This window comes from Dama dama, chromosome 24 (assembly GCF_033118175.1).
Source record: "Dama dama isolate Ldn47 chromosome 24, ASM3311817v1, whole genome shotgun sequence".
Lineage (NCBI taxonomy): Eukaryota > Metazoa > Chordata > Mammalia > Artiodactyla > Cervidae > Dama > Dama dama.
In genome coordinates, this window is record NC_083704.1 from 13,143,073 (window position 1) to 13,158,581 (window position 15,509).

Consider the following 15,509-nt stretch of genomic DNA (forward strand, 5'->3'; position numbering starts at 1 on the left):
AAAAAGAAACCCCGTACCCATTTGCAGTCACTCTCTATTCCCACCCTAAGTCCTAGTTAGCCATTCATTTACTTTCTGGCTGTATAGATTGGCCTTTTCTGGACAATTCAGACAAATGGGATCACACAATATGTGGTCTTTTATGACTGGCTGCTTTTACTTAGCATAATGTTTTTCAGATTTATCCATGTTGTAGCCTGTATCAGTAGTCTGCCCTTTTTTATTGTAGAATATCATTCCATTGCATGGATATTCCATAGTTTATCTCTCCATTTATCAGTTGATGGACATTTTGAATTATTTCCAACTCTTGGTTACTTTGATAATGCTACTGTGGATATTTGCATGTAAGTCTTTGTGTAGACACATGTTTTCATTTCTCTTGGAAACAGCTGGGAGTAGAATTGAAGAATCCTATGGTAATTTTAGGAGAAATTGAAGAAACTGCCCAACTGTGTTCCAAGGTGTTTGTATCATTTTACATTTCCACTAGCAATGTAGGAGGGTTCCCATTTCTCCACATCCTTGCCAACATTTGTTCTTGTCCATCTTTTAATATTACAGCCATTCTAGTGGGTGTGAAGTGGTATTTCATTGTGGTTGATTTGCACTTCCTTAATGATGTTGAGCATTAAGCATCTTTTCATGTACTTACCTTCTTTGGTGAAATGTCCATGCAAGTCCTTTGCCCATTTTTTGAGTGGGTTGGTTATCTTTCTATTACTGAGTTATAAGAATTCTTTATAAATTCTTTATATATTCTAGAACCAAGTCCTTTGTCAGATATATGAGTTGAAAACATTTTCTGCCAATCTGTAGTTTGGATATTCATTTTCTTAATAATGTCTTTTGAAGGGAAAATATTTTCAATTTTGATAAAATCTAATTCATCAATGTTTTCCTTTAAGGATTATGTATTAGGTGTCAAGTCTAAGAAGTCTTTGCCTAACCCAAGATCAGGAAGATTTTTCTCCTTCTTCCAGAAGTTTTATAGAAGAATTAAGTTAGAAATAAAAAAAAATAAGAAATGCTTCTAAAACAAAAACAAAAACACAGAGAATTCCTTGGTGATCCAGTTCTTAGGACTGTGTGCTTTCAACGCTGAGGGGCTGGGTTCAGTCCCTGGTCAGGGAACTAAGATCCCACAAGCTGTGCAGTATGGCCAAAAAAAAAAAAAAAAATGAAAATTAAACAATGCATATTTAAATAACTTATGGTTCAAAGAAGAGATATTAAGGGAAATTAGAAAATATTTCAGACAGAATGATAATGAAAACATATTTCCATAAACATGTAAAAATCAAACATTATAAAAGGGCACTTATTAAACACATGCCACGTGCATCTTCGGCTTCCCTGGTAGCTCAGCTGGTAAATAATCTGCCTGCAATGCAGGAGACCTGGGTTCGATCCCTGGGTTGGGACGATCCCTTGGAGAAGGGAATGGCTACCACTTCAGTATTCTGGCAAAGAGTTGGACATGACTGAGCAACATTCACTTTCACACGTGCATCTTCTCTTGCAGTATTTTCTCTGCAAGTATATTCTCTCCCAGTATTTTTTTCCTCTTCTCCTTCAGATTCAAACTTCTCAAGAAGAATGTTTATCTTCAAGTATCTGTATTTTTCATGTGTTCATCTCCTCCCCCTACAGTCCTCAATAGAAGGCTGTTTGGCTTGCAGTGTTCGCTCCACTGGCTTAGCCCTTACTGAGGGTCTCTGTGACCCCTGGTGCTAAATCCAGTAGAGATGCTTCAGTCTTCATCTCACTTGCCTCTTGGCAGCACAAATGCTGTTCTCCTCCCATTTGTTTGGTCTCTCCTCACTCTCCATCATGTTTGTGTCTCTCAAAGATCAGCTCAATGTCTTCCCTTCTTCCTTCTGCATCCTCTCTCCTTAGAGGAACTTGTCTACTCCATGTCTTCAATGACAATCCGTATACAAATGATCTCTTACATATATTCCCAGCCCAGATCCCTCCAACTCTGAATACCCACCCATAAATCTAACAGCCTCCTCGAGAACATTCTCTCCGCTATTCCCCATGGCCTAACTCAACTGTCCACATCCAAACTCATGATCATGCTCTTCTAGCACAAATCCTCTTTTGAAATTCCTTCTTTCAGTAAATGGTGTCATCTTCCTAGCAGCAAGCCTAGAACCTGAGAGTCACCTGATATGTCCTTCTCTTTAAATACCTATATCCAATCTATCACTACCTCTTTATGGATTTAACTACAAACATCTCTCAAATAGTGTGTCATTACCATCTTGTCTCCCACCAACCCAGTCTGGCAATGAAACTATGGTCCAGCCTCCCAGACAGTTTCCCTGAGCCCAGTTCATCCCGGGGTCACAGAAACTCATTGCATCATGACCATATGATGTCACTCTGTTTTGGTGGCTCTCAAAAGAAAGATAAAACTGTAATGTGGTTTAATACCCTGCCCCGATCTAATCTCTACCCACTTTCTAGCTTCTTCTCTGAAGCACACGCCCTCCTCTCTGTGTTCCATACAGTTGAGTTCTCTATAAGTGTCTCATTCCGGCCACTTTTCCCTCTAACCGCATAACCTTTGCATATGCTTTCTCCTCTGCCTGGCGTATGTTTCCCTCCCCTTTCTGCCATGTTAAGTCCTATTCAACCCCTCTATCTCTGTCAAGCATCATGTCCATATGTCCATCATGTTCCTTGACCTCCTTAACATGGTCAAATGCCCAATTATTGTCAGCCTCCATATCTCTTCTTAGCGTCCATTGCCTCTGCAATTTTATTAATTTAATTTGAGTGATGATATGATTTGGGTATACTAGACTTTAAGTTCCATGAGAGCAAGAGGGCTTCCCTTGTGGCTCAGATGGTAAAGAATCTGCCTGCAATGCAGGAGACCTGGGTTTGATCCCTCGGTTGGGAAGATCCCCCGAAGAAGGGAATGGCAACCCACTCCAGTATTCTTGCCTGGAGAATCCCATGGAGAAGACCCTGGTGGTCTACAGTCTGTGGGGTCACAGAGTTGGACACAACTGAATGACTAGCACACACCCAGACTTTTTAAGTTCCAAGACAGCAAGAACCATATCCTGTTCTCTTCATTTTTGGATCCTTAGTGCCTGGCACAAAGTTTGTGTACATAGTAGTGAAAAGGAGCAGGACCCTATAGTCCTTCCCCCCACCATGTTCCCTGCCTGCCTTTTGTCTGTAGAAAACCTTTAGCCAAAGGGTAAGTTTAATCAGAGAACTGAGAAAATACAGAAGCAAAGGAAAACAATCAAATAGGATAAAATAATAATAACTTAAGTCAGTAAGCAAAGTCAAGGATCTTTAGTTTCTTTTCAAGGGCTTTAGATAATATTTGAGCCATATCCTTGGAGCTGTGTTGTAGATACTGAAACCTGTAGATCCAGGTGGAAGAAGTTAACTACATGAAGACCAGACTGTAGCCATGACATAAGGTGCCACAATTCCAAGAACTGGCCCCAGGGAAATGGGAGCAAATTGACCCCGGATCTGAAGATTAATTGTACTTAAAATAATCAAGATGGCACTGGTCAGGGACTTCCTGGCGGCCCAGTGGTTAGGACTCCACACTTCCACTATAGGGAGCCCATGCTCAATCGCTGGTCAGGGAACTAAGATCCCAAAAGCTGTGCAGTGCAGCAAAACAAACACCCAAAATGCTGATCAGACCGCTGCATGATCAATTTCAAGGTGACTGTGAGAGCTGACTGTAGCCCCCTCCCTAATACCTATACAACCCTGAAGATCCCCTTTAAAAGCTCTTGCTCACTGCTTGTCAGTGGGAGGAGGATGAGTTGGCCTTTGGACAGGAGTCTGCCCTCCCTTTGGTTGCATACATCTGACAAAAAGCCAACTTTCCTTTCCACTGACCTTGCCTCTTTATTGGGTTTGAGCTCCGAGCACCTGGACCCACTTTCGCTAACAGATTTTGATGCAACGTGAGACTGAGCTCTCGCGATAACTGCCGGCTGGGGGTTTTCCCGAAAGGAAGCTGCCACCATGAAGACGCGCCAGGAAGGCTTCAAGGAGCCATTGCTCATGGCTCTCAGGCCCTGGGAGGTTTGGGGGACATTCCTACCAGCTGCCGAAACCATTTGTTTCGGGGATCCTCCCTGTTTCTCCCCTGGTCGGCACTGGCCGCCAACATGCGCTTTCTTGGTGGAACGGAAAGACGCCTCAGGACGAGTTGAGGAGCTCCCAGACCCAGTAAGTTCACGGGTGTGCACCCGGATAACTTCTCTTTTGAGCTTGAAGTGCTATTTGGGCATTTTTGCCAACTGGTTCTGATGTATGTATGATGTTGAGGACTGTTTGTGTTGGAAAGTGTTTATTTGGGACTCCATATCCGTCATCCTTTCAGGGGATTTATGACAGTTCTTTCTTCTGGTGTGTGAGTGTGTATTCTGTTTGTGTGATTGGTATTCTTGTCTTTTGTAAAGTGGAAAATTCAGGTTCAATTCATTAGAAAGATTTTAGCTATGAAACTATGACTACAGAAAAAAAAATATTTTTTGAACACTGGGTGGCCACCAAGTGTTCTTCAAACTCCAAAAAAATTGGTTATGATGACAGTCATTTATTTTTGCATATGCAGTTAGAGAAAACATACTTTTTTTTTTTTTCCTTCACAATTCTGACCCTGAGAGAAACAAAAATATGCTTAGGAGAAAGCTTGAAGTTAACTCTTGTCCTTGATATACAAACACAGCTCACATTGAGACTTCAGACTTGGGTTATTCAGTACAATTTTAAACAAAAAGAAAAAAGGAAAGAGGGCTTATATTTAAACACAATAAATGCATATTATTAAATACACATATTGTACCACATTAAAGAGAAATTGTGCTATGAAAAAAATGTATGTTTTTAGAGGTTATGGAATATGTTCTTAAGTTTGCCAATCAGAAATGCTGGTATAACAGTTCAACTACTTGTTTCTTGGTTTTGTTAAGGCTTTAAAAGGGTTAAAAATTGTAATATGTAAAAACGATAAGGGATACATTTTAGTATATAAAGCAAGTAGGATATGTGTTGTCTGCCAGAGAAAATATAAAGGATGGAGATTTTGTTTTTTTTTCCTTTGGCCCCACCGTGTGGCATGCGGGATCTTAGTTTTCACCAAGGACCAACCCTGTGCCCCTGCAGTGGAAGCTCGAAGTCCTAACCACTGCACCTCCAGGGAATTCCCTGGAGATATTTTTGTTGAAGGATAAAAGGAGAATAACTTTTGGGTGGGAAAAAATTAGTGAGAAACTAAAATGGATATAGAAAGTATCCTTTTTTGTAAAGAAAAACAAAGTACTATGAGAAAGGAATTTTGGACACTTAAGATTGATTAAAATTAGATTGAATTTAATAAGGTAAATGAATTTTAACAGTAAGCTGATACAGGGCAGCAATTTGGTTTCCTCTCTGTTATGAGACCATTTTTGGAATATTGTGCTGCTTTTGATAACAGATTATAAGTTTCTTTATCTAGGTAACTTTGAGTTTTCCAGAGGGCCCCTGAGGAATCTCAGAGAAAAATACTGTTAAGAAATTGACAGAATTCTAATGGAAAGCTGTTGTGTTTCTTCTAATCATACTTTTGACCCCAATGTTCAGAATGGAAAAAATTGTTTAATGAAGTTATCACAGAGTATAACTACTCATGATGTGTATCATTGCTGCCTTTAAGTTTACTACTTAAAACACATGTATAATGTGTAAAGATTGGGTATAATCAATAAAATGTATGACCTATAAAATGCTTCCCTGTCAGCATACTTTGCTATGCTTGTTATGTTTAATTAATTTTCTCCCAGTGTGGATGACTAGATAAATATGTAAACAAGAAGTCGGCCTAGCACCGACGGACATGAATGGATCCAGAGCAGGCAAAAACTGAGCCACTCTGGCAACAGTGGAAAAACATATTGATTATCAGTGCTTTTTATGGGAAGATTTACAATTGAAAGGGGAAAATGGTAGAAGTTTTCACATAATGAGGTATGGGGGTCATTCTGGCTTATACATGATTTAATTTGAACTTTAGGCTAACCAGGGCTTCCCTGGTGTCTCAGATGGTAAAGAATCCACCTGCAATGTGGGAGACCTGGGTTCGATCCCTGGGTGGGAGGATCCCTTGGGGAAGGAAATGGCAGCCCACTCCAGTATTCCAAATAGCCGGCTTATGACCTATTAGATATACATTGTACATCTGCTTTAACCATTAAGAAGAAAATACATTCAGAGAATAATTCAAAGATGCATTTTGATTTTTATCCTCATCCGTAATATGTCTGCTAATTTTTAAGCATTTATCCAGGTGCTGTGACAAGACAATCAGACAGAGGTCATGTTTTCATGATACAAGATACTGATGCTAAACTTGAGACTTGAGATTATTTCCAACTCTCTGTCCATTCCCCAAATTAGGCAGGACTGCACCCCATTTCAGCCAAAAGGAACCAGAGCAGTCAGCACCGCACTGCCTCAAAGAATTGGGGAATACTGGAAGAGAAATGGAACTAAAACCAAGTTCCTCTGCCAACTTTATTATTAACTTTATTCTCTATTCAAAACTTTTATTCGGTTTCTTGCTCTGTATGTGTCTCTCCTTAATCTTGAAGAGTGTCAAAAAGGGGTGGATTGAAAGGGAACAAGACCCTATGGTCCCCAACCCCACACGTCCTCTGCCTGCCTTTTGTCTGTAGAAAACTTTAACCAGTTTAATCAGAGAATTGGGAAAATACAGAAGCAAAGGAAAACAAACAGGACAAAATGATAATGGTTTAGCCAGTAAGCAAAGTTAAAGACCTTTAGTTTCTTCTCAATGGTTATAGGTAGTATTCTGAGCCATATCCTTGGAGCTGTGCTGTAGACACTGAAACTCCCACCAGATGGAAGAATTAATTACATGAGGACCAGACTGCAGCCATGACATAAGGCGCCACAATTCTGAGAACTGGCGCCAGGGAAATGGGAACAAACCGACTCTGGAGCTGAAGATTAACTGTACTTAAGACAATCAAGATGACACTGCTCAGACCACTGCATGACCAATTTCAAGATGACTGTCAGAGCTGACTGTGCTGTTTCTGCATGTAGCTCCTCCCTCCACCTATAAAAGCTCTTGCCCACTGATTGTCAGCGGTGGGGGAGTCGGCCTATGGACAGGACTCTGCCCTCCCCCAGTGTTGCCAGCCTCTGAAATAAATAAAGCAAACTTGCCTTTCTAGCAACCTGACCTCTTTATTGGCTTTAGGGTGGCGACAGCTGGACCCAGTCTCAGTAACAGAAACCACTAAAATATTTGTTGAATGAATAACTTGAGTCATGATAAGGTCGTCTAGGATGAAAATAGGACTTGAAGTAGAGAAGACAATGGTGAAAGAAGACATGTCTTCAAAGAATAAAGGAGAATGAAGCAGGCAGTAAAGTGGCCAGGGGGGAGCTGAGGATCCCACAGACAGGGGTGGATGCACCCCAGGCGTGGGAGCATCCTCATACAGAGGTGGGGTGGTCTGGAGAGTATAGAGTTAGGTGTGAACAAGAGAAAACAGACTTCCCAGAGATCTGCCCCTTTGCCTGGGCCAGATTTTCTTCAGTATGAACAAGAAATGCTCTTCCTAGTCAGTTTTCAAAGAAGGTATGATTTTTCTTAGGGGAAGGAGGAAGTTGCTAAAGAAAGTTGTCAATGAAAATGGGCTAGACGGTGTACCTTCAGGCTGACCACAGCATTTTTGAAGATCTGCTATGGCCCTGCTCCTGAGAAATGGATAAACTTCCACAGAAAACCCTCCACTCCCCTGAGTCTCATGCAGCACACCGTTAGCAGTCTTTTTGATGTTGTATCAGACACAGAAAAGAAGACATCTGAGGCCTAAACACAAATACTTTCCATGAAGACACATACCTTGGTCCATCCAGGAAACTGGATGAAGGTGTCCTGAGGCAAGTCTGAGATCCCGCTGGGAATAGTGAAGTTACCCACATAAAAGGTCGGGAGTGCGTAGGTAGGTGGGCTGTGTGCACGGGCTTTAGTGTGGTAGCCGCTGTCACGGCCATCCCAGGTCCCCAGGTGACTGCGTACTGCGTCCTCCATGTCCAGCGGGAAGATCTCCCAGTCCGTGAGGATTTCGGAATCAAGGGTCAGGTTAGAAACAAGACCCTGTAAAAGAGAAACAGAGTGATGAGCTGGGGGGTAAAGATGGGGGTGGAGAGAGGCTTCACGTGACTCTGTGTTCCAGCCCTGAATTCCTGGGAAAAGCACACTGGGATATGAAACACCAACAGCACATGAAACTCAAACTGTGTGTACATCAGAGTGACACAGATCTGGCTCGAGGCCAGAGCTTTAGACCCCAAATCCCTGGTCTTCAGTGTTTGGTTCAGAGACATGGCCAGAAGAGAAGAAATGATGGTTTTGAGGATGGGAGAGTGAATGGAGGTGGGGGGAGAATGCAAAGGAACACTTGGCCCACTGTGAAAGGATAGAAGGGTCTGTGACAATGATGGGGAGCCTGAGACTCACATTCTGAAGTTGCTCTATTTGTCCGGTGGGGGCAAGGGCTTGGGGTGTCCGTGGCACCAGACACTGCATGGAAGCCTTTGTCCAAGGCTCATCTGGCTTCCTCTTCACAGCCTTTCATGAGGGGAACTTTTCCATCCCAGTGGGATCCCACATTTGTTCTCCGACACCTCTCAATACCATGCCTCAGTGGCCCAATCAGTAATTCAATAAGCGTTAACCACGCAGCTGTGTGCCGGGCTCTTTGCTGGGTCCTGGGGACCGAGACACTTCCCAAGAGTCCCTGTCACTCTGTGGGTCAGTGTGGCCTATGATAGCCAAGCAGGACGACCATTAATTAGTCTGACCACAGGACGGTAACAGGGACATTTCTTTTATACTGGAGACAAAAATGGCCCCTGCATGACTGTTCTCTAACAGTGTCACTGCTTTGCTTCGGAGAGGCCACCAGGAGGGTCAGGAGATAGCCCCAGACACCTATCTTGTCGTGGGTGTTGCCGTCATTCCTGAGGTACAGCCTTCCCTCCTCTAGCACGTGGTGAGCTACCCAAGAGGCAGCCTGTATCTCAACATCCTTGCCTTCCCCCAAAAGCACTGCATGGAGCACACACACAGAGTATGAGCATAACAAACATTTACTGAACAGTGCTCTCAAAATGTACATCAGAAAAACATATTTGGACTAGACGCCTAGGCACAGACTAACCAAGAGAGGTGAGAGCAGTGCGCAGAGGGAAAGGCTTTCTAAAATTCAAGAGTTTGTCCACACCCAGAAAACAGCAGAACAAATGCTAAGTTGGCTTTGTTAGCAAAGGAGTGCCTTTTGCAGGCTCGGTGGGTTTTTTAAGCAAAGGAAAAGCATGGTGCGGTGGCTTCCTCCTCCTGTTTCTTGCTAAAGGATGACTGAACTCAAATGCAAGGGTTCTGTTTGCAAAGCTCAACTTTCTCATCATCTACAGAGGAAAACAGATCTTCAAAATAACCCAACTTCTAGGTTGCAAAACAAATCAGGTAAATTTACTCATCAAATTTGGCAAAGCGGGGGGTGGGCTTTTAAAAATTACTTCTATGTGGACTTCCCTGGTGGTACAGTGGATAAGAATCTGCCTGCCAGTGCCGGTGACACGGGTTCAATCCCTGGTCCGGGAAGATTCCACAAGCCTCGGAGCAACCAAGCCCATGAGCCACAACTTCTGGAGCCCCTGCACTCTAGAGCCCACAAGCTGCAACTATTGAAGCTCGTAATTCTTAGAGCCTGTGGCTCCACCAAGAGAAGCCCATGTGCTGCAACAAGAGTGTTGTCCCAACTAGAGAAAGCCTGTGTGCAGCAGCAAAGGCCCAGCACAACCAAAACAGAAAATTACTTCTACGTGAACAGGGCTAGAAGGAAAGAGTGTATGCAGGAGAGTCTTTATGTGGATTTACAGAAACTTCCCCAATGACTTAGGCACAGTTCTGTCACCCTTTGAGTCTTACTCCCAACAGGGAGGCTGGGCCTACCTTGAAATCGTTGATAGACGGGCCATAGTTCACACGCCCCATATTCTCCACTAGGAGGTCCAAGTTGGCTCCAGCTTTCCCTGTTATGTTCAGGGTGAGCACAGATTCTCGTTCAAGGACTCCCTGGGCGACCTGTGAGTTCAATACCAGATGAGAATTAACCAGGGTGGGAGGGTCAGCAGAGGCAGCCTGCTCAGTCAATTCCACACTCATTTTCCTACCCTGAAGTGTCAGCAGACTTGGGACAGAAATGCTCAGATGGCTCCTTTGCCCAAGTCCTCAGCCAGATGCCCAGGCTCCTGCAACCACTGCGTTCTACATAGGCGGATTGCCAGACTCAGCTCCCAGCAGGGAAGGGCTGAGGCTGATTTCCTTAGCTCTGGGATATTTTCCTGTATGGCTATTTTAATTTTTTTTATTTTGTATTTATTATTATTTTAAACATTCATTTATTTTTAATTTTTGGCCATGCCTCAGAGTACACAAGATCTTAGTTCCCCAGCCAGGGATCAAACCTGCACTCCTTGCAGTGGAATCACAGAGTATTAAACACTGAACTTCCAGGGAAGTCCCTTATTTTTTAAATTTAATTTTTATTTTATACTGGGGTATAGTTGATTTACAATGTGTTCATTACAGGTGTACAGCTAAGTGGTCCAGTTATATGTATACATATCAATACATGAATTCTTTTTCAGATTCCTTTCCCATATAGGTTATTACAGAGTACTGAGTAGGCTGTGCATCTATTTTTAATAGGGGATGGAGGCAGAAATTCCAGGGGAAGATTTCTAATACAGGAATGTTTTCATGTGCTCATAGCAAAAAAAAGGTAGTAATAAAAAATAGCTTTTAAACAGCATGGAGACGGGACAAAATAAGACAAACGAGATAAAATCAGAGAGTTAGGTGGAGTAGTTTTACTTCAAAATACCTGATATGATACATTAACCACAAAGATGAAATAATAGAATGAGGGGAAATAGCAGGTATTTTAGCAGCAACATATTCCTAACTTTTTAAAATGCAAGATTCTTAAAAAAAAAAAAAAGACTGTAAATCACTAAAATAACCATCAAATTGGAATTTTAGAAATTGTTGCCATCAGTATACATATTCATAGTGTTTTAGACATTTGCTGCCACTCAAATTAAAACCACTCATGACAATAGAATGGAAATATTTTCATTTAAAATTGTCTGTCACCTGAAACTACCACAACATTGTTAACTGGCTAGACCCCAATACAAAGTAAAAAGTTTAAAATCTGGAAAAAAAAAAAAAGAATAAGTAGTTTGGGAGACATGGGAGATTGCTGTGGAGAAATAGAAGAAGCAGAGAACTAGTTCTGATACTTACTTGAGTAACCTTGGGTGAATCACTTCACTTCTCTGACCCTCAATTTCTTTCCTTTTGTGTTGTTTTTGAAGCATAGTCGATTTAGAATGTTGTGTTAGCTTAAGGTGTCCAGCAAAGTGATTTCACTTTATATATTCTTTTCCATTATAGGTTATTATAAGATATTGAATATAGTTCCCTGTGCTATAGAGTAGGACCTTGTTTGCCTATTTCATCTATTAAAATCACTTCATTCTTTTTAAGAAAAATTAAAACAAAATTTTTTTTTCTCAACAAATTTTCTTGGTTAGGAAAAATCTTTCACTTATTTCACATGATTGTTTCAGTGAGAGGAATGGAAATCCTATAACTTTATGTTTACTTTGTATGAAACCAAAGCGTTTGTATCTCTTAGCTCTAATTATCATGAACAGCCCTTCAGAATATAACTTCTCATGTAGGATGAAGACCCTAAGTTATATGACTCATCTGGTGTGTACGAAACAGACCCTGCCATCCAGGAGCAAAGAAGACACGAATGACACATAGTCAAACGGGATGGCCCTGGACTAGGGGGGTGGCCAGGAAGTTCGGATGGATGAGGCGGTGTATACCTCGGGGAGGTGGCATGCAGGTGAGGCTACATCAGCAGCAAGGGGAACAGCTCAGGAGCATTGCGAGGAGGGTGGAGCCTGAGGGTGGGAAGGCAGCAATGGCCCTGACTATCATGTTACTGAGGTAGGAGATAGATGGGCCCTTGGGTTGGACATCTGGTGTTTGTCAAGTGGGGTCAAACTGAAGACACTCCGAGGACAAAGTTAGTGGCAGAAGCTGCTGAAGAGAAGAGATAAGGAGGCCACTCTTGAGGTCAGGGGGAACTTCCCTGCCACTACCTGTAAAGGCAGGCTCCTTGGGGGTCACAACATGCGCCCCCATGACAAGTGAGGACATGCACCCAGAGGCCTCTGCAGTGGGATCCGTTTGAGCAAAAAGTTAGCACGCATGTTGGGGAAGGCCCGAGGATAGGTCAAGTGTGAAAAATGAAACAATAATTGGCCAATGGTACACAAAGACCGAGAAGGACTGTCATATGAGGGATTTAAATCACCTCGTTACTACACTCCTCATTCAGGACACCTGCTGTCCTCTCCAGGTGTGTATTTCTGCCTTGCTTCAGTCTTTTATTTGTGTTCATTTATTTTTGTATTTTGGCCCTGCTGTGTGGGATGCAAGACAGTTCCTGGATCAGGGCTCAGACCCAGGCCCTGGCAGTGAAATGCTGACTCCTGACCAGCAGGCAACCAGGGAACGTGGATGAACATGCCGTTTCTCTGTGTGCTGTCCCACTTGCTGCGCTATGTCCCTAAGAATACATTTGCTACCTGCTTTTACAGTTTTTGCCTCCTTGAAACATTCCTGCTTTCAAACAGGGCAAAGAGCCGGAGAACTTTGCCCGTAGCCCCTGGTGGCCTAGCGGCTAAGATTTCTGCTTTTCATCCAGGCTACCCAGGTCCAGTTCCTGCGCAAGGAATAAGATCTCTCCTCAGGACTGCTTACTGCTGTCTCTCTGAGATCATTACCAAGTGCAACCCACAACTCTCCTCCCCCGTAGGGGCAGATACACAAATTCAGAGAAAATTCTTACCCCATTCACAGAGACATAGGCCCGGTCATGGACGCCATTGGATGGTGAAGAGAGGGGTGTAGGGTTGCTGCAGTCTTCAGGGAGTGTTGTTCGGTACAGCACAAATCCAAAGTACTGGTTAGAGAAGGATGCAAAGAAAAAGACATCACTCTTGCAGTTCATCTTAGGAGAACTGGGTCACCCTCCCATCTGCGTGAAAGCAATGTTTCTAAAACTATAAGAATGAAATGCTTCCCCAGCCTCGGCAAATATTCTGTTTGAAAGAAGAGAACTGGCTTCAGTTTTCAGATCACAGAATAACCATCACAGCAGCAAACTGCAAGGAAGCCTGGAGGCCTTTGTCAAACATCCCCTCCCCTCCCACAAGAAGGAACCAGACCCTGGAACATGTTAGGTGATGTGCCAGAATCACTTGGGGGGGACCTGTCACAGATCAAAAGGTTACTGCTGTTGTTACCTCAAACCAAAACCAAAGACAACAAAAACAAACGGTAAACAGCAACAGAGTGCTCCGTAAAACATTCTCCAGCTTCTTGGGCTAAATCTGCTCTAACATACAAAACAAGAGTCAATCAGAAACTATTTCAAGTGGAGGCGAAGGGGAAACAGGCGGCGAGAGACAGATGGAGGTGGGGGTGAAATGTGTCTCTAAATGTGCCTCAGAAAGTACTTTGAGATGCTGGGACCCCTGGTCGGAAAGGAAGCCCCCAAACACCAGCCTGGGTGAATGGCTTCCTGGGTAGTCATTAGCTGGGAGAGCTGGACAAATCAAGTCATACAGGAGAATCCAAATGGAAACCCAGCAGAAAACAAAGTTTCCCACTCCTCAGCCCTGAATGCAAGAAAGTGCAGCCCAGCAAAGGGGAGAGGTGATATGCAGGAGCGGAAGGAAAACGCTAACCCATGTTCCTGTGTTGCAGGAAAGTGCTGAACTCAAGAAACGCCACTGTCATCACCCAAACCTTCAAGCACAAGGATGCCTCCCTTCCAGACCCCCAAATCCCCATCTCTTGTTTCTTTTTTTCTTTTGAATGGAGCAGAGTGGTGAGTCCTAGCTCAGAGACTAGGGGTTTCCAGGAGGGGAGCAGAAGGTGAGATGCTCCCTGCAATGGCAAAGTAGAGGACTCCAGGGATGGGGCAGATGGGGGAGGCAGCTGCAAGGGTACCAAAGCTGCACCCCATGCCCTGCATCTGTGCCCGCCGAGAGGTTTGCTGGAAGTAAATCTACGGCCTGTCCCAGATCTGAAGCAGTCAGGGCCCAGGAGCCACGCCTCATTTGAGAGCACTGCCTTGGCCAAAGGTGAGACAGCAGAAAGGGTCTGAGAGAAAGCAAGGACACTAACCTGGGATCCACTTCGCAGGTTCCCACTGCTCTGAGTTGTGTCTTACCTGATGTGCTCCGACCCTACTCGGAGAGGACAGGTAGATGGAGACATGGATGTACAACCAGTGTGTGTTAGAGCCAGAGAAAGAACATTACCCAACGCTCTTAAAAAGCGAGGGGGAGCTGAATTAAGCACTTTCATTTATCACAAAGCAGTACTGCTGGAGTGAAATCACAAACATAACAATAGTAACTGGAAGCAAAATAAGCTAAAGCAAGATCAAATGTGCTGTTATTATATCACCCTCCAGAAGGTGATCTCCTCAGACAGTCAGAAAGGAGCCCCTAGATAATTTTCCATTTCAAAACCCAGAGCTGAGATCTTAACTAAGTGATCAAACAGAACGCTGAACTAAAGGCACCAAGTGATCCTATGACAGTACCCCGAGAAGAACACACCACTGCTGTTGTGCGTGCGCCAAAAATGTTTCACTGAATCTAACCAGTGAGGCGTGGGCTACAAAACTCAGAAACTGTCTGAACTCTTCAGACATGACCATGTCACTAGAGAGAGAGGGAAAACAGACTCAGGAACTGTTGCAGATGAAAGCAGACTAAATGCATTGTGTGATCATGGACTGGCAACTGGACTGAAAAGAGATAAGCTAAAAAGGACATTACTGGAATAAACTGGGATACCTGATTGCAGAATGTATATTAGATAATAGGACTGTATCCCTGCGAGATTTCTTAAGGGTGATCATTATTTGTGATCATGTAGGATAATGTCCTTCTTAAAAATATATGCTCTAATATTTAAGAGTGGAAGTGTCATGATGTTGACAACTACCTCAAATGCTTAAAAAAAAAAAAAAAGCAGCTGATTCTGAACCATACACACGAGAAAGAGAACACAAATGAAGCAGCTGTTAACACTTGATGGATCTAGGTTAAAGCTCTATGGGTGCTGCACTATTCTTGCAAGTTTTCTAACATAAAAAGTTGGGGAAATTTTACAATAAAGATGGAGCTGTGCCTGGAGATTACACACACACACACACACACACACACACACACACACACACACACAACCATGCACTCTGTTCTTTTTCTCTGCAAAGGCAGGAAAAAGAATCTCTAATAACCTAATTAATCTATCAAGAACACAGTCC

General features: G+C 43.2%; 1 protein-coding gene across 1 annotated transcript in view; it reads right to left on the reverse strand.

The window, feature by feature from the left end:
- GLB1 (galactosidase beta 1) overlaps positions 1-15,509 on the reverse strand; it is a 100,932-nt gene that overhangs the window by 12,557 nt on the left and 72,866 nt on the right. The window contains exons 13-15 of the mRNA XM_061127684.1: positions 13,014-13,127; positions 10,031-10,162; positions 7,916-8,170 (exon numbers count right to left, since the gene is read on the reverse strand). Of these exons, the coding sequence (XP_060983667.1) occupies positions 7,916-8,170; positions 10,031-10,162; positions 13,014-13,127 (501 nt within the window). The remainder of the gene's footprint in view (positions 1-7,915; positions 8,171-10,030; positions 10,163-13,013; positions 13,128-15,509) is intronic.